Below are 26405 nucleotides of genomic sequence, written 5' to 3' on the forward strand. Positions count from 1 at the left end.
TACTACTACTACTACTGCTGCTACTACTACTACTATTATTATAATATACACAATACACTTTAACATAACATGATTTTATTTGTACAGACACCATTATTTATATTTTTATTATATTTTTACATTATTATTTTAGTTACACATACATTGCTAATTGTATCCCTGCTTTATCATTCATATGGCAATCTGGCGGTGTACGTTTTGTGTATGTGTGCCTTTGCTTAAAAATTGAAATTTCATTTTAAGGGTACCTCTGGCAATGCAGGCCACTCTTTGCTTGAGTATGAACAAACACATCTGTTTGCCTGAGGTTGATAAACCAGTACTTATTTTCCAGATGCCCAACAATTTCATCTTCCTTTGCTGCTCTTTATCAGAGATGCAAAACTAAAGTTTGTCATGAATGTTTAATTGTCTCAAAGAGATGGGATGAAGAGAATATTATCTTGCCTTGAGTGTTAGACAAAGGTTGCCTTTTGTGTATATATTCAGAGCTCTGCAGATTTTTGCCTCAGGGCTTGTGACTACTCATGCAGGCTCTCTCTCATATAGCATATTAGTATTTAAAGAGCTTTTTCCTCTGTGCTTGTTACTAAAGAAAATATTTGGGGGGAGTTTTTAAATACTCAGAAATGTGCAGCGAGCTACATTAGGGTGACAACAGACAACAGATGCTTTCCAAAATGCTTCCCAAGATGGGGCCAGTGAGGCAGAAGAGCGAGGAAGGAAGAAAGATTCAGGTTCCCTGCAGAATTTTGGGTGGGTCATTTGTCCTCACTTCCACCTACTCAGAATATTTTTGTTGTAGGGAAAATTAACTCACGAGATGGGATAGAAATCTAAGAAACCAATCAATCAATCTCCTAAGCTAAAATTCAGATAGTGCCTGACAATGACACTGATTGGGGTTCATGGATGTTATCATTCAAACATGTTTGGAGGGTGTCCAAAGTTTTCATCCTCCACACCAAAAGATCCTAAGCAGTTACCTGAACATGACACTCATTTTTGAATAGGTGGAAATCATTTGCATGCATTGTCTGTCTGTCTGTCTGTCTGCCTGCCTGTCTCTTGTCTGTCTGTCTGCCCGTCCATCCATCCATACATCCATCCATCCATCCATCCATACATACATACATATCATCATTTCAGTGTATATCAGTGCATCTTGTTACATTTCAGAAAATATTTATATCTGTCTGTCTGTCTGCCTGCCTGTCCACCTTTCTATCTGTATGTCTCTCTCTCTCTCCTACATGACTCTCTCCATTTATGTATATTAGAGAGCCAGTTGGGTATATTGATTAAGGCATGAGGCTAGAAAATGGGGTACCCTGAGTTCTAGAACCATCTTAGACACAAAGATAGTTGTGAGAACCCTGGGTTGGTCACTCTCTCTCAGCCTTGGGAAGACAGAGGCAAGAGAAAAACCACTGAAATTTGCCAAGAAATTACACCAGGACAGCTTCCTGATGCGTGCCTGGCTGAGGAATTCTGGGAGTTGAAGTTCACAAGTCATAAAAGGGCCACGTTTGAAGACCCCTGGTCTAGGCAAGTACCAGAAGTCAACAAGAAAACACCATTAAAAAAATGTTACAAAGGAGTAATCTCCTGCAAATGTTTGCCTATATTTAGTGTTTCAGGTTACAAAGGCAAAATACTAGGTTATTTTTCAATGCTGCTTATAAAACAATTTATAACAGTTATTTAACTTATAACGTTTCTGTTAGAGAATTTTAATTTCTCTATTGGTGAAAAATAAATCAGAAGCTCTCACAGTTGACTGCAGTTAGCTGATTCAAATAACTTTATATTTATATAAAAATATTTACAATACCATTCTTCTTTACAGCAACATAGCTTAATGAAGACTTCTTACAGAGACAGACCAGAGACAAAACAGAGACTGGAAAATCCAGCTCCTAACTCAATACTCTTTTTGCATAGACTCAGTAGCACTTCCTTCACATTGGCTGACTGAGTTACCACATGACTCTTCCTGTTCATAAATATTCCAACAGTTTCAACGGATAGCAACAAAGTAAGTTTGTCTAAAACTTGACACCAAAACACTCCTTGGAACATATGAGTCCCAAATGTAACACTTGACTTCAACTTTTCAAAGCATCTTTGTCTGGCGGAAAATTTTTTAAACATGCATGGAAGAATTGCTGACAAGGCCAGTTTTCATATTTTAGCATTTTCAAAAACACCTTTTTAGAATCAATTTTGTAGCATAGAGATCCCTAATATAAACAATACATAATTTGTTAATTCTTTCTTCATTTAATTTATATATCAAATTTAGAGATTGCCCGTCAGATTCATAGAGACTTTGTGCAGTCAGGTATGACAACTTTCGCCAGTTTGGCATGTTTGAGATCTGCTGGGATACCCCCAAATTCTGGAAATCTAATCTCACCATACTGGAAGGTAGTAAGTTAGAGAATGCTGTCATATCCAAATCCAAGACAAATTCTAAATCATGTTACTTGTGCATTATAACATATGGCTACTATCAACTCTACAATGAAACTGGCTGCAGCCATCTTGCTCATTCTAGGTTGCCATATGAATGTGAGGGGATGCGAAGGATTTTTGCTAGTCTAAACAATTCTGTGTCCCTTGGGAACCAAGGTCATTCTATCAGTTATGCTAGGGGGTTGAGTGGGGTATTAGAAAGTCCACCAAACTATTCTATCAGGCAACGCAGCACAGGGGTGGGAAGTTTGACTTTGTAACAGTGTAACTCTTTGCAGGGAATTTTAGATTTGGTTTCACTTTTGACCGTGCTGATATCTATTAATAATTATCGATTTCAATAGGTTAATGACAAAAGTTATCCCAAATTATTTTCATATCTTTAGATAAAAGCTTGGCAACGAAGGAGGAATGAGAGAGGAGAACATAACTTCATGGAGAGAATTTCTTCTGGTTGGTCTTCTGCATCAGTGGTCACCCACCCTGTTCCTTTGGGGGCTTCTCTTCATGTTTCTGATTGCTCTGATGGGAAACAGCCTCCTTATTTTTCTGATTAAAACAGACTCTGGACTTCAGACTCCCATGTACTTCTTTCTTAGTCAGTTGGCTTTCATGGACCTCTGCCAAGTTCTCTCCATCGTTCCACAAGTATTGGTCAGCTTTGTAACTAAGAGGTATACCATTTCACTATATTTGAGGGACCTTTTTTCTCCTAATTGGAATCCCATCAAATTCTTACAGAATCCTAAAAACCCTGGTCTGGGGTACAGATAGAAGAAGAAATTATGCAAGTATGCCTTCTTAATAACTTTATTTTTGATTAGCCAATATCAACATGCAGAATATAAAAACAGAATGTTAGTAAGACCATATATAAAAATGGAATAACAGAAACAGATTAAATAAAAAGAATAAAATAAAGAATGCAAATTAGATTTTTGTATCATCCTTTTAATTTATCCCTGTTAGACTTATATATGCAGATCTCAACTGAACTATTTTATTCAAATAAATTCAGATTTTTAAATTCTGACCGTACATGAATTTTGTTGTTTTAAATAAAGGGATTCCAACAGGTTGTTTGTCTAATGCAGTGGTTCTCAACCTGTGGGTCGGGACCCCATTTGGGGTCGAATGACCATTTCACGGGGATCGCCAAACCACGTTGTCCGCCATTTTTTTTCCCTTTTCCCCAGCTGTCCTATTCCCTCTTATTGGTGGCCACACCCACTTGGGGGTCACCACAACATGGGGAACTGTATTATGGGGTCACGGCATTAGAAAGGTTGAGAACCACTGGTCTAATGTGTGTGGTCCAAAATACTATTCTCTCTCTTTCTTATACAGTTGACATTCAAATAATATATGAGCTCCACAAATAGTCATTACAAGGGACTTGTTTAAATATTCTATATTTAACCATTGTGTCCAGTTGTTCAAAACCGACTGGAATAAATACTACCATAAGTTATTTTGGCATTTCTGTGTTGAAATATTTGGCAATTTGAAAAGTATCTTTGTAGCGGCTCATTCATTCCACTCTGCCAGCTTTAATGAGGATGGCTATATCTTTCTATGCTTCTCTAGCCAAGACTCTTTGGGCAGCAATAGTTCTAGTTTGTTCCCCAGTTGTACAAGAGACTGATTCTGGTGAAATTTGTCCATCATAGAATCCAAGAGGTTTTTTAACTGAGATTTTATCTGTTCTAACAGACATAATTTGGGGAGTCTGTCAGTTTCCATAGCGTGAATTTTGCACCAATAATTATAGGCCCTGATTTTAAACAAGGAACAAATTATATAAATTCCTAATTCAGTATTGCACTACTGAAATCCTTTTATTTACGCCTAACTCAAATCCTGTGATTGTTTTTGTTCTAGTACTGAGTTATATTTCAAGCCAAACTTCAATTCCACAGGGGTGACTTTGGCCATATATACTTTAATAATTGCGGTTAAGAACTTGGATAATTGTGTGTGTTTTTTTAATATAAGGATTAAATTTATCCATGTCCTTGCTTTAACTGAGCTTCTTTGATGATAGGGAGTCAAGAACCAGTCTCAGAGAAAACAACCTCTGGGTTAGGAAAGGTGTTAACAGTTCCTCACACTTAGAAATGTTGTAGTGTCTCCACGGTTACATAATCAGAATTTGAGTGCTTGGCAATTGGTATGTATTTACAAAGGTTGCAGCATCCCAAGGTAACATGACAGCCATTTGTTGTTGTTGTTGTTGTTTTGTATAGATTTTATTACTTTTTATAGGGTTAGGAATAAGGTGGGGTCTGGGTTGGAGTTGGGATTTGGGTTAGGGTTAGGATTAGGGTTGGGGTTGGGGTTGGGTTTTTTCCAAATAACATTCTCAACATTTAGCAAACAGCATAATGTCTGGGTTCATATGTTTAACAAACAATAATAGGTAGTAGTTAATTATCATAAACAATATGTGAATTAATCGCTCAATAGAACTAAGGAGAAACTTCCTGACAGTGAGAACAATTAATCAGTGGAACAGCCTGCCTCCAGAAGCAGTAAATGCTCCAACACTGGAAGTTTTTAAGAAGAGACTGGACAGCCATTTGTCTGAAATGGTGTAGGGTTTCCTGCCTGAGCAGGGGGTTGGACTAGATGACCTCCAAGGACCCTTCCAACTTTACTACTATTACTATTACATTCCTTTCTCTCTAACTCATTTTTCTAGCCATTGATAGAAATTATGCCATGTTCTAAAATACACCGAGTCTTCTTTCTCTTTAATCTGTAAAGTCAATCTATCCATTTCTGTACACTCTAGAATTTTCTTAATTAGTACTTCTTCAGCTGGTAAATTTTCACTTTTCCAATGTTAGGCAAATACAATTCTTGCTGCCATTAGTACGTGTAGTATTAAATATATGCAATCTTTCTCATAATTAGCTCCTATTATTCCTAACAAAAATAATTCTGGTTTAAAGTCTATTTGTTTTTTAGTCATTTTCTCCAACCATAAATGTATTTTAAACCAAAATCTTTTTGCTTTAGGGCATGTCCACCAGATATGATAATAAGTACCTGGTCTTTGTTTGCATATCCAGCAACTGTTGAAGTATTTTTAAACATTTTTGCTAATCTCACTGGTGTCATATGCCATCTGTAAAACATTTTATATAAGTTTTCTTTATATGCCACTGCTTTAGTTAATTTAATATTTCTTTTCCATAATTTTTGCCAATCTTCTAATTCTATATTATATCCAAAGTTCTTTGCCCATGTTATCATTGTTTCTTTTACTTGTTCTTCCTCCATCTTTAAGTTTAACAGAAATCTAAAGAGTTTCTTAATCAACTTTTCATCAGTTTTTAGCAATATCTGATCAAATTCTGTCTGTTCTTTATAAAAACCCATTGTTTAACATCTTCTTCATATCTCATTTGAATTTGCAGATATGGCCACCATGCTAGATCAATACCTTGTTCTTGTAAATCTTGTCTATCTTTCAATTTTCCTTCATTGTCCAAAATATCTTTATAAGTCACAACTTTATCATAATTGATTAAATTTGGGTAAGCAAAATCTTCCATTATTGAAAGCCATCCAGGTATCTTAATATAAATTTTTTCTTTTATTTTTTTCCATTCTGAAAGAAGTGCATTCCTTATAAAAAGGTTTTGAAAGTATCCATGTATTTTATTCTGCCCATACCACAGAAAGGCATGCCAACCAATTTGTAGGTCATGCCCCTCTAGGTACAATAGTCTTTTGTCTCTAAGCATTATCCATTCTTTAAGCCAGGTTAAAATAGTTGTGTCAATGCTGCTAACATCGGATGTTCTTGCTTTGACAACAGATGGAAATGCAGCCATTTTACTCTTTTGTTTTTAGAGTTAGTTGATGCTGGGAGGGGGAAGGTGGATGAGAGTCCAGTTAGTCATAACAATAATAACTCAGCCGTGAGAATCCAAGGTTATTGCGCCCAAAGTTGATAAAGATTTGGCAGGCTGGAGATCTGGGGAGAAAGCCTGCACTTCAAGCTAATTGGGGAATGTGATTTATGACAGTTAATTGGAGGAGGGAATTGTGCTTTGTTACTTTGTGCTCAGGAGAGGGGAATTCAGTTTTTGATTTAACTATGTAGTGCCGATACTTTGTTTCTCGAATAAAATATTCATAATTTATCATAGCACACATGCCACTCTCTACAGCTCCATTAGCAAAAAAAAAAAAAAAAAACTTAGCTCGATGAGGTTCATTTATTAAACATAAGGAAATCTCAAAATTATTAAGTGGCCAAAAAGAGATAAAAAAGCAGGCAAAGTAATGGGAGAGAGAGGGGGGGACAGATAGATATGAACACTGGGCAAGAATGTATAGTATTTACAAATCTATGTATCAAAAGGCACAGATCCTGGATGAATCCTTTTGGGCTAGTCCCCTTCTTTTCAAGAAACAAATCCTTCCTGTTTTCCAAAATAGGACTTTTTGGTCCAGGTGACTCATAGCTTACAGTTGCTCCTTTGATGTAGTGCAAAAAGGCATTAAAGTGAAGATGGAGACATATTTGTTTCAGAGATGAGACAGAAGGTCTAAACGTTGAGCTGCTTATGGCTCCAAATGGGGAAAGGTTTGCAAAAAAGGGAACCAATATAATGAACTCTTTCCACACAGTCCACTTAATTTTAGGACTCTGTTCTTGCTTGGACTTTCCAGAGCTTCTGGAAATGATACAGAGGGTGATTCCAAGGGCAATCCTTAATGGAATAGCCTTTGGTTATTTCACGTGGAAAGCTTTTAATGTATATGAATAATGGCAACAGAGTAGATATGGAAAATTAAACTCTAAGAGGTTCATCCTCTATACTGTTCCATGAAAGAAACATTTTTCATAACCCCCCCCCTCAAATAATAACGCTGTACAATATCTCTACATCACCAAGCACCGATTGCTTAAAGTAAATGTCACTTTCACTAGGTATGCTGATAATCTAAGTAGATTAGACCATGGGTCCCCATCCCCCAGTCCGTGGACCAGTACCAGGCTGTGGCATGCCAGCAACCGATCCGCACAAACAAGCAAAGCCCCATCCACAGGATGCAGGCAGCACACAAAACCACACACCCTCTGGTCCACAGAAAAACCTCTCTTCACATACCCGGTCCCTGGTGCCCAAAAGGTTGGGGATGTCTGGATTAGGGAATTTAATATTTTGGACTCAAATTACATTATGCACCTTTGGATGCAAGTTCACTTTCCCATCAGTTGAATAACAGCAATTAAAAAGAGACATCCAATGCTATCAAATATCAGTAACTGTACTTCTTATTGGAGCAGATGACCAGATTTCAAACAGAAAATATTCACTGTTAAGTTTTTACTACCTAGTCAGTCATGCAAGCTATGTTTTTGGAAGACTTTTCTCAGAGCTTCCAAGACATCCTGATTCCTCAGGCTGTATATAAAGGGGTTTGTCATGGCAGGCAGAGTGGTAAAGAACAGTGTATTAATCATGGCTTCCTGTGGTGAATAAGAGGATGCAGGTTTCATGTATGTTACAATAGCAGTTATGTAATAGATCCCAACTACACATAAATGAGACATACAAGTTCCCAAGGCTTTGTGGCTCCTTTCAGAAGATCGCACCCTCACAACTTGGAGGAGGATGGAAACATAGGAAGTAAGGATAAGTGAAATGGGGATGAGTAGTACCATGAAATTTCCAAAATACGTTGTTCTTTCAAAAGCAGAATTATCTGAGCAAGACAGCTGGATAAGAGCTGGATAATCACACATGTAATGGTTAATCTCATTGGACTTGCAGTAAGGAAGGGGCAGGACATAAAGAGAGCAAGTGAGTGCCTGGACAGTGGACCAAAACCAGGCTGCCACTGACATCATGTAACAGACACTCCTCCTCATGAGGATAGGATATTGCAAAGGTTTGCAGATGGCTACGTACCTGTCATAAGACATGGTTGCCAGGATGAGGCATTCTGCTCCTGCCAAAATCAAAATTACAGAAATCTGAACAACACACCCATAGAGTGAAATGGTATACCTCTTAGTTACAAAGCTGACCAATACTTGTGGAACGATGGAGAGAACTTGGCAGAGGTCCATGAAAGCCAACTGACTAAGAAAGAAGTACATGGGAGTCTGAAGTCCAGAGTCTGTTTTAATCAGAAAAATAAGGAGGCTGTTTCCCATCAGAGCAATCAGAAACATGAAGAGAAGCCCCCAAAGGAACAGGGTGGGTGACCACTGATGCAGAAGACCAACCAGAAGAAATTCTCTCCATGAAGTTATGTTCTCCTCTCTCATTCCTCCTTCGTTGCCAAGTTTTTATCTAAAGATATGAAAATAATTTGGGATAACCTTTGTCATAAACCCGTTGAAATCCACAAATATTAATATATATATTTTTCAACCCTTCTCCATTTTGCTTTAAATTGAAGAAACAGTATATCATGGGCCATGTCTGATAAGATTATTACTAATGTTCAGGAGGAACAGTGTATTTTTGTGAAAAGGCACAAGGATGTGCACAAGTCTTCATTGGGATAATGTCAGCATTGCGCAACTCACTACCTGCTGCTCATGTTGAGATCAGATTGCTAGAATTTTGAAGTATCCTAGTATCCCCACAGATTTGGAAGTTGACAGACTGGGGAAGGTTGAACCACACTGGATTGCACTATTTGTTTCCACTGTATTAACAAATTATGTATTGCTTCAGATTTGATTCTAAAAGGGTACTTTAAAATGTGCAAAAGTATGGAAGCAGCACTTGTTTGCAACCCTTCCAAGCATCTTTTAAAAAAAAAAATTCCCATTAAACACAGTTTTGGAAAGTTTAATTCTAGTATTATGCTTGGGACTCGTATGTTCCAAGTGGTGTTTTGATATGTCAGGTCTTGCACAATTCTGATTTGTTGTCATTAGTTAACAAATTACAGTTTTTATAAATTTTGTAAGGAAGCATTGAAAAATATTATTTTGATATATGTTGTTCTGTGGCATATAAAGTTAAAAATAAATAAATATATAAATAAACAAATTATACAACTAAGTCTATCTACCTACCTATCTATCTATCTATCTATCTATCTATCTATCTATCTATCTATCTATCATCTATCTAATCATCTATCCATCCATAGAATGATTCATAGATTTAAATATGAATAAAACTAATAGATATCAATATATTTGAGGAGTGTCCAAAATACTGAAGTTTTGAGTTCAGTTGTCTTCAAAACTTGATCTTCTTCCTATTTTTTGCCTGATTTGTGCTTTCTTCACATGGTGCTTTACTTCCTCATAGCCATCTGCATCTTTCCTTTCATCTCCATATATTGGTCCAAACTGGAATAAACTGCCCAAACTGTCTGATCTCTTCTCTTTCCACCCAGGTTTATTCCCTTTCATTTTCCTCATGCACGGCTGAAAAATAAAATAAAATCAAGTAACTTGATATTATGTAGCTTCTACATTTGTCTGTCCCTGCCATGTCTGATACTGGATGAGAAAATCCACTGCATGAATGGCCAGAGAGTAAATTTGCTCTTATATTAATGCATGCACAAGAAGGAGGCACATCAGCGAGGGGGGAAGCTCAGATGAGTGGCAATGCTGCTGAGGGAAGAATCCAGAGAAATAAATATTTTGGGGAATATTAAAAAGGCAGAATATATTTTCCCAAAGAAATAATGGAGAAGATCTTTAAAAAGGCAGAAACTTCTCCACACCTCCTCTCCCTCCAGCCAGACAACTCAGCAGAAACCAGCTTTTAGAAATGCAGATGTAATAATCCATTCAGGAAGGTTGGAGCCTTCCAGCTAGAAGCTGAAGAGATCAGGAAGACAAAGTCCCTTAAAATTTACATACCCCACCCAAACTCTAAGACAGGACATAATAGAATTAATTCATCACCATCAGAATACCAGAAAGGCACACTCAGACTCAGGTCAAAGTTCATGACACAGGAACAACTTCAAACAAAAGCCCAAGAAGGTATAAAAACCCACTCCCTACTACATGTGCTCACTCTTTTTTTCCCCCAGCACCATCTTTCTGTCTGGCTCTCCTCTTCAATAAACTGCAACCTTCTTTCTAAAACAATTGCCAGGTTGTTTATTCCCAGCTTGGACTGGACCCTGATGAAGATTTTTCCTTCAACACTGCTTTGCTCCACAGTTTGACTACCGATAGAAAGACTCAAAGCTCAGGTCTGATGTCCACACAGAAGCAACTAGTTAAGACCATTTCCCTTTCCTCTCTGCACTTCTTCTAACTAAGTTGTTAGCATTTGTAGCCTAAAAACTAAATATAGGCAAAGTCATTCTCTAAGCCCAGCCCAACTCACAGGGTTATTTTTTGCACTGAAAATAAGAGGAGAGTTAGGTATGTTCGCTGTCCTGGGTTACTTATAAATAATAAAGGCAGGATAAAAAATGTAATAAATGAACTAACTCTTGCAGATTATTCCTTTGGAACATATCTTTTTTTTTTAAAAAAAAAAATGGTTTGTTCTTGTTGACCCCTAAAGACTGCATAGGCAAATGCCTGCAGGCACCAGGGAGCTGTCCTGGTGCAATATCCTGGCAAATTTCAGTGGTTTGCTCTTGCCTCCTTCTTCCCAGTGACCAGTCCAAAATTCATTCAGCTAACTTTATGTCTAAGGTGGGATTAAAATTTAGGTTATTGTGTTTTCACAGACACAGATTGTTATATTTAAATCCAAACAATCCAACTGAATTCTTGCATTCCCTGCAAATCTTAAATTGTAACTGAATCCTTGCCCTTTCAAATCTTAAATTGGTTCAAATTGATGTGTGTGTGTGTGAGAGAGAGAGAGAGAGAGAGAGAGAGAAAGAAAGAGAGAGAGAGAGAGAGAGAGAGAGAGAGAGAAATATGTCATTTACTGCGTTAGGAATCCTAGACATAGAAAGAATACTATTTTTAATATTATATTATTATATATTATTTTATATACAATATATAACAATAATATTATCGTTATTATATTATTACACACATTAACACACACATCAGTTGTATTAGTTGTCATGTTGTAATTATAACTGTCTGACTGAAAGTTATTTGCAAATACTGTTTTATGAGTTGAACTTTTATAAAATATAAGCTTTCCAGGAACAATTGTCTCTTCAGAAATCAAGAATTATATACCTGCAGGTGTTCACAACAGCAAATGGGGAAAAACAGGATCTTTTAAAATCAAAAAGCTCCATTTGAATTTCTGATTCTTCGCTCAGCTGATTTTGTTTTCGTTGCTTCTTTCATGGCTTCCTCAAATCATGCATTGTGATTCTATTCAAATATATTGTAATTATTTTTACAGTGCAAGATTCATTGTCTTACATCCTTCAGGAAACAAGCAACTTCCGTTCTGAAAATTAGTGAGACAATCTGCAACTTTTTAAAATCAAATCAGAGAGAAAAAATTGTGCTGCAGATATACAGATAGGTGCAGGCATTGCTGCGATTTTGATTTGATCAGATAAAGATCTAATTTTTAGAAATAATAGCGTCTCACACACACACTGAGACACACACACACAAAGAAAATAAGATATAGACTCAGTATCTAATAGATTATCTATCTATAACCAACATAATTTAATGTTTACTTAATAACTGAGGAATAGAGAAAAAAACTGTCTATTCATTATGAAAAAATCAAGTTAGAGAACTTGACATTCTCCCTGCAGCCAACCTTATATGCAGGGATTGGTTCTGAGTAACTTCTACTTCAGGGAATTTGGTTCTCAGGCCAAGATTTTAATTAAGATAACATTTTCAAAAGTGAGAAGTTCAAAGCATAAGATTACATTGTTTTATTTTGCAGAGTTTTGATATATTTAGCCAGGATGGCTTATCTCATACCTTCCTTAGACATCCTATCTTAAAGTCTGAGGATTGGTTCCAATCACCAATATGTTTACATCCCCATCTGTCAAGGAATGAGAATGGGGGTAAATTTACAGGAATTTATTTATTGGATTTAGAGGCTGTCTGATTTGAGCCAGCTTTGGGCAGATTTCATTAAAAAGTAAGAGCAGAACTATATTAGTCCAGCAGATTGAAACTTATGTTTTGTCGGTGAGCTTCCTAAGTACACAGCTTTGCAGGAGTAACAGATTTCCCAAACTATAGAAACCTGCTCATTATAACCTTCCGTATTATTTCCAGAAGCATTAAAAAATTTGTGCCTTTTGATATATAGATGTGTACTGTAAATACTGTACATTATTGCCAAGTGTCCATGTCTCTCTGTTCCTCTCTCTTCAGCTGTCTTGCTGCTTTTTATCTCTTTTTGGCCACTTAATACTTTGAGGTCTCCTTATATTTAATAAATAAACTTTCCCAAGCCATTTTTTTTACAGTGGAGCTACTGAGAGTGGAATGAGTGCTTGTTTTGGCCTGGATATAGGGACTGACTGGGAGTGCACTGGAGGCAAACTAATAAAGATGTTACGCACAATAGCAGCCCAGCAGCCTGGACAGTAAAGAATAGCTTCTTTTCCAAGATAAAATGCATGACCTCTAAACTCATGCAGACCTTAGCTTTCAACATGTTGGATGGAAAAACCCAAATCACATAAAAAACAATTCATGATTTGCCATAAAGAATTCCATGCAATATTTGAAGACATCCTCCAGGTTGGAAAATGTAAAGGGACTGCTGATCTTTCTGCAAAGCTGGGTTTTTAGGGAGTTCCTGAGACCCAAACATAGGTTTCATTCTAAGCTACTAGACTAATGTTTCACTCAGAGGTACCCTCTAATCTCATAAATAAATTCCTGTAAATGTATCCCCATCCCTCAAGAGAAGGGGCTGTAAGTTATGATAGGATGCCTAAGGAAGGTGTGAGATAAATCATTGTAGCTACTCCCAATCATCATGTGTTCATTAGACACAATAATGAAAGAAGGTCTTCTGAGCAGTAGCACATAAAATCATCCCCTTAGCTAATGGATGCCAGACAACTCTGTCTGAAATGGAGTAAGAATGGTAACTTCTTGGATGGAAGACTTTAAGGAAATTTCAGGGCTGGAGGCAAGACTGCCAACTCAAAGAAACATCCTGGAAAAAGAACTAGAGGTATGACACTCTAGGCTGAACTTGACCCTTGATGATGGCATGCAGGTGATGTATCTTGGTTTGCTTAGATTCTGGATCCACTCCAGTTGTCTGGGTGCTCTCATCTGCTGAAGCTTTTGAGCAGAAGCACTTCCCTTATTTGCAGACAATACCAAGCTGGCAGGAATAGCCAACACTCCAGAAGACAGGCTTAAGATACAGGAGGACCTGGAAAGACTTGAACACTGGGCGCTATCTAACAAAATGAAATTCAGTGGTGAAAAAAGTAAGGTTCTACGTTTAGGCAAGAAAAACCAAATGTACAGGTATAGTATAGGTCAGTGGTGGCAAACCTATGGCACGGGTGCCAGAGGCGGCACTCAGAGCCCTCTCTGTGGGCATGCACACTGTTGAGTCCGTGGTGGGAAAACAGACATGAGAAGTAGCTGGAGTTCTCAGTTTCATTTATTCAGCGTTCAGCTTACAGGAAGATGGCTTCAGCCTCGCCCAAACGCCTCGCAGCCTCTTATATAGGCAACTCCCGGGTAAATGGGTTACTTTTCCCGCGCCAGCACCCGCGCATGCGCACGGCGCTGGCGACAGCCTGTCTGGTCCCGGGCAGCTTTGCACCTGCCCGGGACTGCCTGCAAACGCCCGAGCCGTTTGCAAGGCTCGGGACATAACACCCCTTTCCCCCGGGCTAAAACTACTACCAACATACAACATTTATTTTATATGACATTTTGCTCCCCAGTGCTCCCACTGATTACTGGCTTTTGCCTTGCCAGCAATGTTATGTAATCTTCTAGATACTTAGGAGATTTCTTTGCTCTCTGTGACCTTCTTAGCTCTGGGTTACTGGCATAAGTCCCCTGACTGGAGGGAGGCGTGAGCCTGTTCTCTCTATTGTGCCCTGGTGTCTTCCAAGGACTGTGCCCCGATGCCTGGCCTGCTTGCTTGCCCACCGGGCTCGTCAGGCCAGGGCTTCTGTTACTTTGTGACCTGGTTGACCTACCTAGCTGTAGACCCTCAGGCCCCTTGAAGTGATAGCCGCTGCTGGGCGTCTCTGTAGAACCTCCTAGGTCAGTCCAAGACCTGTCAGGAGGCTGTCCATTCCCTGAACCCCATTCTGTGTTCGGGCTCGTGTGGGTTTCTGTACTTTCCCAAAACTCAGGTGTTCCCTGATTTGTGCTAGGGTTGTTGTAGTCGGGACTTGGTTCCTCGACTAGCTCTGTGTATGTTTGACCCCCTGTAGGATTTGGGGTAAGGTCAGGCCAACCTTGGGAATTGTGTGCCAGCTCTCTTGCGGGGAATGATTTGTTGGGATGCCCCCGGGTATCCTCCGTTGCTGGAGTGCTGTGTGATGTGTGTGGAAAGTGAGTATGCCCCCGGGGTGACTCCCTGGCTGGAGTAGGCGTGAGTGCCTGTTGTGTGGGTAAGCTCCATGACTTTCTTTTCGGAGCAATTGCAGAACCTTGGGACGAGCCGTTTGTGGCTCCCTCAGTGGAGATGGGCAGTAGCTCTTGCCCTTCCCTTTGCTCCAAAGGGTCCCCCTCCCCCCCTGGAAAAGACCCAGGAGTCTCAGCAGAAAAGTCTCGCCTAGAGCGAAGTTGGTCGATGTGCCGACGCAGGACACGACCGTTGTCCAGGGCAACCTCGTAGGAGAGAGGACCTGTGATCCTGGACACAGAAGCGGGGACCCATGTATGACCAGGCCCGTAATTGCGAGCCCAAACCGGGGCACCCACAAGTAGTTGTCTAGGTGCCCTAGGATGTGAGGTAGATGAAGGCAGTCTGTCCGGATGCAACCGGTCAAGTCTAGTAGTAAGTTGGCGCCCCCAACGAAGTTCAGCTGGACTTCTCCCTGTAGAAGTGGACGGTGTGGTGCGATAAGAAAGGAGAAAGTCAGCCAACCTGTGATGCCAGTCCCCGTAGGTGAGTCTCTTCAAGGCGTCCTTTGCGATGCGCACCATGCGTTCAGCCATACCGTTGGTGGACGGGTGAAAAGGCGCAGACGTGGCATGACGAATCAGGTTTGCCTGTAAGAAAGCTTGGAATTCGGAGGAGGTGAATTGAGGGCCGTTGTCGGACACAATGACATCTGGCAGCCCGTGTGCAGCAAAAATCCCCCTCAGTACCTGAATAGTCTTTGCAGTGGTGGTGGATGAGACAGGCACAACCTCAAGCCATTTTGAATGGCTGTCAACAAGGACCAAGAAGAACTGGCCCTGAAAGGGCCCAGCGTAGTCAATGTGCACCCTAGACCATGGGGACTGTGTTTCCTCCCATCTATGCACAGGAGCTTGGGGCATCTCTGGGCGAGATCGTTGGCACAGGTGGCATGCGTGTACCTTAGCCTCAATATCTTTATCTAAAGCAGGCCACCACAAGTGGCTGCGTGCAAGAGCCTTCATACGAACAATGCCAGGATGACCCTCGTGGAGGGATTCTAAGACCCTAGTCCTCATTGAGGTGGGAATGACAACTCTGTTTCCCCAAAGCAGACAACCCTGAGAAAGGGACAGTTCGTTCCTTTTGGACCAGAAACTCTGAAACTCAGGACTAGGGCAGTGCTCAGGCCACCCGGACAGGACCCAGGAGCGGACACGTGAAAGTGTGTGATCTGTACCTGTTTCAGCGGTAACATCCCTGGCACTAAGAGGGAGCTCGGGCAAGGCTTGGATTGATAGAATGTTGACAGCTGGCGCGGGGTCAGCTTCTACTACTGGCAGAGGCAACCTACTGAGGCCATCAGCATGGCCCATTTCTTTCCCAGGCTTGTGGAATAATGAAAAATCATATGCAGACAAGAAAATAGACCACCTAAGCATTCTAGGGGAAATGATGTGGGGAGTCTGTTTACGTGTGGTAAACAGTCCCAGCAGAGGCTTATGGTCAGTGAAGACCGTGAAATGCCTGCCATATAGAAAATCGTGGAATTTTTTAATTCCAGCAACAACAGCCAGAGCCTCCCTGTCTATCTGAGCGTAGTTGCGCTCGGCAGAAGACAGTGTTCTGGAGTAGTATGCAATAGGAACCTGAGTTCCATCAGACCTGAGGTGACTCAGGACAGCTCCAACCCCGTAGGGGGACGCATCACAAGCGATGCACACAGGGAGAGACTCGTTGAAATGTGCAAGAACACTGTTAGAAGTGAGCAAGGCCTTGACTTCTTTAAAGCAAGCCTCATGCGCTTGTGACCACAGCCACACAGCCTGTTTGTCTAGTAGCCTGTGAAGAGGCTCAGCTACACTAGCTTTATGTGGAAGAAAAGAATTGTAGAAATTCAGGAGGCCTAGAAAGGCCTGAAGTTCGGCCTTAGACTTTGGCCTGGGTGCATCTAAAATAGCAGTTAGTTTGGATTCAGCAGGATGAATCCCAGCAGCATCAATTTTGAATCCCAGAAATTCAGTAGAAGGCACCCCAATCTGGCATTTGTCTTTTCTGAGCTTGAGGCCTGATTTCCTGAATCTTAACAGGACAGCCCTAAGCCTTTCAGCTAGAATGTGTGTGGAGTCTCCTGCAATCAAGACATCGTCAAAGTAGGGGCAGACCCCTGGTATACCTCGTAGTGTGTTTTCCATAACGCTTTGGAAAATCCCAGGAGCGACATTCACTCCAAACTGTAGCCTTTTTACTTTAAAGGCTCCCCTGTGGGTCACAATGGTCTGAGCTATGGCAGCATCATCATCAACAGGCAGCTGTTGATATGCTTGAGCTAGGTCAAGCTTTGCAAAAACACGCCCCCCCTTGAGAGAGGCCAGGATGTGACTGACCACAGGAACAGGATAGGCATGTTGCTGCAATGCCTTATTGAGTGTGCATTTGTAATCAGCACAAATGCGAATGTCCCCATTTGCCTTTAGAGGCGTGACAATGGGGGTCTCCCACGGGCTGGAATCAACAGGTTCTAAGATTCCCTGTTGGATTAGTTTGTCTAGTTCAGTGTCAATCTTACTTTTTAAAGCAAAAGGGACCCTTCTTGCTTTAATCCTAATGGGAGTGACAGTGGGGTCTAGCTTTAAGGACACAGGTGGTCCTTTGAATGTGCCCAGCTGGGGGCTGAAAACATCTGCAAATTCTTTGCAGACTTCCTGTAGGTCGAGTGTTTGTAAGCTGTTGAGTCCTGTGACGTGTATCCCCAGGGCCTCAAACCAATCGAGTCCTATGAGACTCGTTCGTTCACCCCCTACTACTAATAAGTCTAGTGGACCTTCAAAACTCTTGTATTGCACGTTAAGGGTGGCCTCCCCCTTAACACACACTCTTGAGTTCTGAAAATCTGTTAATACAATATCAGAAGGCCTTAACTTGGCCTTAGACTCACTTCTGGAACAAATCTTCCTAAATGTATGCAATGAAATGATGGACAGGGCAGACCCTGTGTCTAGTTCCATAGATAATGGAACCCCTTGTAGCTTCACGTTGAGTGACAGCTTTTTCTTCATGGGCTTGTGTGTGCCTGTTCTACAGATGCTTCTTCGCGAAGCGCAAAAACCTACCCTATTCTGGCTGGGGAATCTGGTACCCTTCAGGCGTTCTTCTTGGGGTTGTGCCTTTCGTCGGCCCAGGCACACAGCTGCAATGTGCCCTTGTTTACCGCATGCCCGGCAGGTAGCGGAGCGGAACTTGCAGTCGGTTCTCCTGTGGCGACCTCCACAGCCGATGCACTTGAGCGGAGCCGAAGAGCTTCCCTTCTGGTTCTCTTCCTTCGCGGGGTGTAGACGGTCGACTTCCTCGTCCGGATCCTCCTCGGAGTTTCGTCGGACGTCTTCCTGGTGCACGGACGCACCCTCTGCACTGTTTCTGATCGGCCGCATGTTTTTGACGGCGCCGCCTGCTGCTTCTTCTGCGGTGACTTCCCTTAAGGCGTCTTGGAAGGATAATTCTTCCTTTGCGAAAAGTCTCTGTTGTAGCTCGCGATGCCTTAACCCGCACACGAATCGGTCCCTCAGTCGTTCCTCGAGGTCCTTGAACTCGCAGGGCTTGGCGGCCTTCCGTAACGCGGTGATGTATTCCTTGGCTGACTCACCGGACCGTTGATCCCTTTGTTCGAAGGTGTGGCGCCATGAGATAACGGACACCTTGGGGTGGAAGTGCTCCTTCAGCAGCTTCTTCAGGTCTGCGTAGCTTACAGACTCTACTGGGACAGGTGCTGCAAGGTTTTCTGCGATTTCGAAGGCGTCTTGGCCGCAAACGCAAAGCAGGGTGGCCGCCTTCAAGCTATCTTCCCTCACTTGGTTTGCCTTGAAGTAGTTCTCCATTCTGGATACGTAGGACTCCCACCGCTCTGGATGTGAGACGTCGAATTCCGAAAGCCTTCCGATTTTCGCCATCTTCGGATCTTCAGGAGACGGGTCTATCAGCCAGCCTACCCCCGAATGCGCACCGGATTGGCGGGCAGCTGCCGAGTCGACGCCGTTCCTCTTTCGCCGCTCAGGACTCCTTGGGTAAGCTTACACTTCTTCCTTTCCAGGTAGTGCAAGGCATCCCATCCTCGTCGCCAGTGTTGAGTCCGTGGCGGGAAAACAGACACGAGAAGCAGCTGGAGTTCTCAGTTTCATTTATTCAGCGTTCAGCTTACAGGAAGATGGCTTCAGCCTCGCCCAAACGCCTCGCAGCCTCTTATATAGGCAACTCCCGGGTAAATGGGTTACTTTTCCCGCGCCAGCACCCGCGCATGCGCACGGTGCTGGCGACAGCCTGTCTGGTCCCGGGCAGCTTTGCACCTGCCCGGGACTGCCTGCAAACGCCCGAGCCGTTTGCAAGGCTCGGGACATAACACACACCATCGCCCCAGTCCTGGGCCTTCAGCTGGGTTTTATAAAACCTTTTTGCTTTAGGCCTCCGCCGCCGTATGCAAAAAAAAAAAAAAAAAAAGGTTCAATCAGTCAATTTCTCGTGGGAAAAAAAAGATCTTGCAAAGTTGGAATTGATTGATTGAACTTTTTAGTCCCACCCAGTCTGCTGTTACCACTGCAGCCATGCCCACCCAATTGGTCACGCCCACCCAATAGGCAACACCCACCCAATGGGCCATACCCACCTGGCACTCGACAATGCATAAGTGGGTTTTGGGTTGCAGTTTGGGCACTCAGTCTCTAAAAGGTTCGCCATCACTGGTCTAGGTGGAACCTTGCTCAATAGTAATAACTGTGAGAGGGATCTTGGAGTCCTAGTGGAGAATCACTTAAATATGAGCCAACACACTGCTAGGCTGCATTAACAGAGGGATAGAATCAAGATAACTTGAAGTGTTAATATCACTTTACAATGCCTTGGTAAGGCCACACTTGGAGTAATGCATCCAGTTTTGGTCACCACGATATAAAAAAGATGTTGAGACTCTAGAAAGAGTACAGAGAAGAGCAACAAAGATGATTAGGGGACTGGAGGCTAAAACATATAAGGAACGGTTGCTGGAACTGGGTATGTCTAGTCTAATGAAGAGAAGGACAAGGGATGACATGATAGCAGTATTCCAATATCTCAGGGGCTGCCACAAAGAAGAGGGAGTCAAGCTATTTTCCAAAGTGTTTGAAGGCAGGACAAGAAGCAACGAATGGAAACTAACCAAAGAAAGAAGCAACCTAGAATTAAGGAGAAATTTCCTGACAGTTAGAACAATTAATCAGTAGAACAACCTGCTTCTAGAAGCTGTGAATGCTCCAACAATGGAAGTTTTTAAGAAGAGACTGGACAGCCATTTGTCTGAAAAGGTATAGGGTTTCCTGCCTGAGCAGGGGGTTGGACTAGATGACCTCCAAGGTCCCTTCCAACTGTATTATTACTATTATTATTATTATTATTGTTGTTGTTGTTGTTGTTGTTGTTATTATTATTATTATTATTATTATTATTATTATTATTATTATGGATCATCGCACAGTCAGCCAGATATTCAGACTGGATTTGGCATTTTGTCTACCTATCGAGTCCTTACCCAGGACCTGGGATAGGCAAATGTGGATGTTTGATGGTATTACAGATATCGTCGCAGGATGGAAGCAGTTCCTAGTAAGGCCGCCTTTTGCAATTGACTAATAGCGAATTTGTCAATGCCAATGGTGTTCAAGTGGTGCTCCAGTTGTTTTGCGATTGCACCCAAGGAGCCTATTACTATTGGTACTGCCCTTGCTTGCTTTTGCCACAGTCTTTCTATTTCTATTTGTAGGTCTTCGTATTTTGTTATTTTCTCCAGTTCTTTCTCATCTATTCTGCTGTCTCCAGGCACTGCCATGTCCACTATCCAGACTTTTTTGGCTTTCTTATTGACAATTGTTAAGTCTGGGATGTTACAGTATGTTGCAAGTGCTTGTCCTTTTGAATTCTGAAGTCCCAGAGCAGTTTAACTTTATCATTTTCTATGACTTTCTCTATTTTATGATCCCACCAGTTCTTACTTACAGGCAAATGATATTTTTTGCAGATCTTCCAATGCACCATTGTTGCTACTTTGTCATGCCGCTGCTTGTAGTCAGTCTGTGAGATCTTCTTGCAGAAGCTTACCAGGTGGTCCACTGTTTCTTCAACTTCTTGGCATAGCCGTTACTTACTGTCTGTTGCTGTCTTCTCAATTTTGTCTTTATATGCATTTGTCCTTAAAGTTTGGTCTTCTGCAGCCAGAATTAGTCCCTCGGTCTCTTTTTTCAATTTTCCTGCTCTTAGCCATTGCCAGGTCTTATTATTATCTGTTTTCCCAGCTATTTTTTTAATATACTGGCCATGTAATGCTTTGTCTTCCTATGCCTCTGTTCTGTTCTTCATTTGGTCTTTCTTGTAGGCCAGTTTGGTCTCTCCAGTAGTCAGTAAGATGCATTAATTTCAGTGCATCTTCATCACTGTCCTTCAGATATTCTTCCAAAGCCATTTTTTCTTCTTCAACCATCTGATGTATTTGCAGCATTCCACGCCCACCTATTTGCCTTGGTAAATAGAGTCTGTTAATGTCACTGCATGGATGAAGGGCATGATTCATTGTCATTATTTTTCTGGTCTTTCTATCCATTGCTTTTAGTTCTGCTTGAGTCCAGTGCACTATTCCAGCTGTGAATAGTGCACAATGACTGGAATTTCCCAGGTGTTGATTGCCTTCATGGTATTTCCTTCATTGAGTTTGGACTTTAAGATCTTCTTCACTCTCTTGATGTATTCACCTCTAATCTTTTTCTTAACTTCAGTGTGCTTGATGTTGTCAGCTTGAAGGATACCCAAGTATTTGTAGTCTCTGTTCTGTTATTTCTGATTCTGGATGTTGTTCTTTCCAGAACTGGTGCATTCGTTTTAGATATCCTCTTCTTGTTGGACTTGATCTGTAATAACAGATCATTATTTCTTTGTTTTCAATCACTGTGTATCTGCGACGGGTAAGCACCTTTTCCTCCAGTAGTTCTGCAGCTACTGGTCCTGGTTGCTCAGCCAACAGTTGTGAGTCCTATAACCCATTTTTCACCAGATACCCAGGAACTCCAACATCTAGCACGGACCTTGTTAACCCGGGCGACATCCGAGCCGGTATAGCTTCCTGAAATTTACATCTCACCATATTTTTTATGGGAGAGACACTCTTTGTCTGACTCCTCTGATGAGACCTGTCCAGCATGGTTGAACCTCTGGCATAGCTCTCATCTTCCTCAGAGTACACAAGCCCCACAACCACGTCAAGGTAGTGCCTCACTGGGGGATGATGATGATGATGATGATGATGATGATTAAGAAATTTAAGAGAGACACTCATGCAGAGACCATGACTTGAACCTGATCTGGAGGAGGTGTTAGCAATAGGAAATGAAATGTATGTTATGCTGGCAGAGATGGATTTGCCCAGGAATACGAAGATCCTTGTGTGCAAGGCCTGGGAGCAGAATGCGGGCAGCTCTGAGATCTGAAGAGACAGGCTTGAGGTTTAGCTCAGTCTGAGGCTCAAACAACAAGGCACAGTACCAGAACTAAGCAGGACTTTGCCTGGATAAATAAGCAATGATAACCAAGTCAGATTCCCAGGTGAATAAGGACTAGGGAGAGATTCTGTAATAAAGATTGCTAGCATTTAGTATTAATAAAACCAATTTAGGATGCAAATTTCTTCTACGCTTATTGCAACAAGTTTTGCCTTTGGAACTAGCATGCTTAGCATGATGTCACTTTTTAATTCACTGAATTAAATTCACTTAAATTAAATTCACTTAAATTCACTGAATTCTCTTTAGAAAATCAGAAAATTTAAAAAAACCTCTGCAGGAATAAATGGTATGATATTATGTGTGAACTTTTCCCTTTTGAAACTGCATCATAATTAAAACCATAGACTGAGAACCAAGTTCCCTAAAGTAGAAGTCTCTCCGAACATCTCCTGGGATATATGAAAGACTTAGTTGGCTGCAGGGAGAATGAAAAGGAGATTGGCTCTAACTTGAGATTTTCAAAATGAATAGACTTTTTTTCTTCCTTCAATTATTACTACATTAGCATTTAGTTATGTTGGTTAAGATAATTAAGGTAGGAAAAATGGACTGAGTCTATTTCTTATTTTCTCTCTCACTTTCTTTCCATTGCTGTGCGTAGTTAATCCTAGAATTACAGTCTATAATGTTTAAGAATTAGATCTATATCTGATCAAAATCAGGTCAATGCTTCTTACTGATCTATAAATCTCTAGCACATATTTTTCTCTCTGATTTGATTTTTAAAAGTTTCAGTTTGTCTCACTAATTTTCAGAATGGAAATTGCTTGTTTCCTGAAGGATGTAGTAGGACAATGAATCTTGCACTGAAAGAATAAATACAAGGTATTTGAATAGAATCACATCGCATGGTTTGAGGGAGTCATGAAAGAAGCAATGAAAAAGAATTCAGCTGGGCAAAGATTCAGAACCTCAAATGGAGCCTTTTTGATTTTTAAAACCCTGTTTTCCTAATTTACTATTGCCAACACCTGCAGGTATGTAATGCTTCATTTCTGAAGAGATAATTATGATGAAGTATATTAAGTTTGTGTGTTGTATGTATGTACGTACAAAAACCAAAACAGCAATAATATAATAGTAATAACTGTATCCCTGCTACATCCAGGAATTCAGAAGGCAGCAAATGACACTCAAGGTGTGTTCCTCTAAGTGCATGAGTGTGCGTGTGTGCATGCACGCATGTGTGTGTGCATTTTTGTGTAGTTAAACTCAAAATTTAATCTTAAGGGTAGCCCTGACAATGTAGATCACTCTTTGCTTGAGTATGAACAAACACATCTGTTTGCCTGATCTTGATCAATCAGTATTTATTTTCCAGATGCTCAACACCTTCTTCTTCCTTTGTTGTTCTTTATCAAAGATACAAAACTAAACCTTGTCATTAATGTTTAATTGTCTCAACATATATTGGATAAAGAGAACATTCTGCCTCCTGCTTTGAATATCAAACAAGGGCCACATGTGTATATTCAGAGCATTTTAGGGTTTTGATTTGGGGCTTGTGCCTATATACAGGTTCTGTCTTGCAGCATATTATGGTAGTATTCAAGAACCTTTTTTTTTCTGCTTATTATTAAGGAAAATATTTTGGAGGGTTTTAAAGACAGAGACGTGCAGGGAGCTGGATCAGGGTGAACTAGATAGGCAAGAGGTCTACAGAGAGTCTCAACCATCCAGGTCATGATTGTTCTAAAGGTGCTTTTTCCAAAAAGCAACAGGACTTTCTTATTTATTTCCTTTGGAAATGTTTCACTTCTCATCCAAGAAGCTTCCTCAGTTCTAACTGAGGAGAAGCAAAACATTTCCAAAGGAAACATTATTTTGTAAAGTCATCATCATCTTAGCCATTTGTCTACCCACTGAAGAGGGATGGAGGAAAATATCTATCAATAGTTATGGATTTCAATGGGTTTATGACAAACATTCTCCCAAATTATTTTCATATCTTTAGATAAAAGCTTGGCAACGAATGAGCAATGAGAGAGGGAAACATAACTTCATGGAGAGAATTTCTTCTGGTTGGTCTTCTGCATCAGTGGTCACCCACCCTGTTCCTTTGGGGGCTTCTCTTCATGTTTCTGATTGCTCTGATGGGAAACAGCCTCCTTATTATTCTGATTAAAACAGACTCTGGACTTCAGACTCCCATGTACTTCTTTCTTAGTCAGTTGGCTTTCATGGACCTCTGCCAAGTTCTCTCCATCGTTCCACAAGTATTGGTCAGCTTTGTAACTAAGAGGTATACAATTTCACTCTATGGGTGTGTTATTCAGATTTCTATAACTTTGCTCTTAGGAGGAGCAGAGTGCCTCATCCTGGCAACCATGTCTTATGACAGATATGTGGCCATCTGCAAACCTTTGCAATATCCCATCCTCATAAGGAGGAGTGTCTGTAACATGATGTCAATGGCAGCCTGGTTTTGGTCTACTGTCCAGGCGCTCACTTGCTCTCTTTATGTCCTGCCCCTTCCCTACTGCAAGTCCAATGTGATTAACCATTACATGTGTGATTATCCAGCTCTTATCCAGCTGTCTTGCTCAGATAATTCTGCTTTTGAAAGAACAACGTATGCTGGAAATTTTCTGGTACTTCTCATCCCCATCTCAGTTATCCTCACCTCCTATGTTGCCATCCTCCTCCAAGTTGTGAGGGTACGATCTTCTGAAAGGAGCCATAAAGCCTTGGGAACTTGCATGTCTCACTTGTGTGTAGTTGGGATATTCTATACAACTTCTCTTGCGACATACATGAAACCTGCATCCTCTTATTCACCTCAGGAAGCCATGATTAATACACTGTTCTTTACTATCATACCTGCCATGACAAATCCCTTCATATATAGCTTGAGGAATCGAGATGTTTTGGATGCTCTGAAGAAAATCTTTGGAAAACCCAATTTGCTTTTAGTGACTTGATAGTACAACACAATAGTGGATATTTTCTTTTTGAAATATCGGCATTTGATCCAGTAAGAGTGAAGATGTTCTTGCTGTTATTATTTTATCCCACTGTACATGTGGGCTCAAGTTAAAGTGGTGAACATACCTAATAAACTTTCCTTCCATTTTTCCCACTATGGCAACCTTCAATACTTAATGACAATAGAAACCTATTCTTGGTTGTCTTATTTGATCAACATAAATATTGAAAACATAAACCAAACAATTGCATTCCTCAGCTAGAGTCTAGAATATTTTGCCCACTGAAACTGGACAGCCATTTGTCCAAAATGGTATAGGGTTTCCTACCTGAGCAGGGGGTTGGACTAGATGACCTCCAAGGTCCCTTCCAACATTATTATTATTATTATTATTATTACTTATGATGTCTTTTGTATGTCTAGAAATATTACTTTTATCTTCACCCTCTGAACTGAAATATAAACAGTATATGATAGTATGATCCTGCACAGCTCTTATAAGGATTATATATGCAAAATGCTTAGAAAGTTTTGAAATGCCTTATGAAATCTAAATATTGTGATTTCTCTTTGCTTAAGAGTCATTTTTACAATAATGTACAGGGATGAGGACTAATCTCAGTGAGGCACTATTCACTTCCGGCTATCAACAGCCCACTCAATATTAACAGATTGTGTTCTGTGTGGTTTACAGTCTTCTAACACACTGGGTATTGTGGTTTCTTATTGAACCTATTAAATTTTATAGATTGCAAATCTAGGTGTAAATGATGCCCAGGTATAGCAATTCCATCCAATTCTTAAGGTCTTACATTTCCAGAAAAGGGTCTCCACTTTCCACCTATACAAGCAGCACATTTCATGTTTGATATTATAAGAAGCAGCTTATTATGGAGAGGAGCAAGTGACTTCCCAGACAGCATCTTGGTATCACTTAAGGTGGGAAATCACCTATTGATT

General features: G+C 40.8%; 2 protein-coding genes across 3 annotated transcripts; one reads left to right on the forward strand and one right to left on the reverse strand.

The window, feature by feature from the left end:
* The first annotated feature begins 1884 nt into the window (after window positions 1–1884).
* LOC120315965 (olfactory receptor 2AK2-like) lies at window positions 1885–25805 on the forward strand. 2 transcript variants are annotated; one of them, XM_039361049.1, is made up of 3 exons: window positions 1885–2038; window positions 2865–3152; window positions 24762–25805. In XM_039361049.1, the coding sequence occupies exons 2-3, from the start codon at window positions 2890–2892 to the stop codon at window positions 25438–25440; spliced, it is 942 nt and encodes a 313-aa protein (XP_039216983.1). In that variant the 5' UTR covers window positions 1885–2038; window positions 2865–2889; the 3' UTR covers window positions 25441–25805. The 2 variants fall into 2 exon arrangements, with proteins under 2 accessions (XP_039216983.1, XP_039216982.1); XM_039361048.1 differs by lacking the exons at window positions 1885–2038; window positions 2865–3152 and adding exons at window positions 22940–23054; window positions 23275–23496 and having other exon boundaries at window positions 24474–25805.
* LOC120315968 (olfactory receptor 2M4-like) lies at window positions 6501–12122 on the reverse strand. Its single transcript, XM_039361055.1, has 2 exons — window positions 11642–12122; window positions 6501–8798 (listed from the first exon to the last, which is right to left on the reverse strand). Exon 2 carries the CDS (start codon window positions 8771–8773, stop codon window positions 7838–7840), a length of 936 nt encoding a protein of 311 aa, XP_039216989.1. The 5' UTR covers window positions 8774–8798; window positions 11642–12122; the 3' UTR covers window positions 6501–7837.
* Window positions 25806–26405: the final 600 nt, after the last annotated feature.

Source organism: Crotalus tigris, unplaced genomic scaffold (assembly GCF_016545835.1).
Source record: "Crotalus tigris isolate CLP2741 ecotype Arizona unplaced genomic scaffold, ASM1654583v1 scf7180000019189.1338056, whole genome shotgun sequence".
Lineage (NCBI taxonomy): Eukaryota > Metazoa > Chordata > Lepidosauria > Squamata > Viperidae > Crotalus > Crotalus tigris.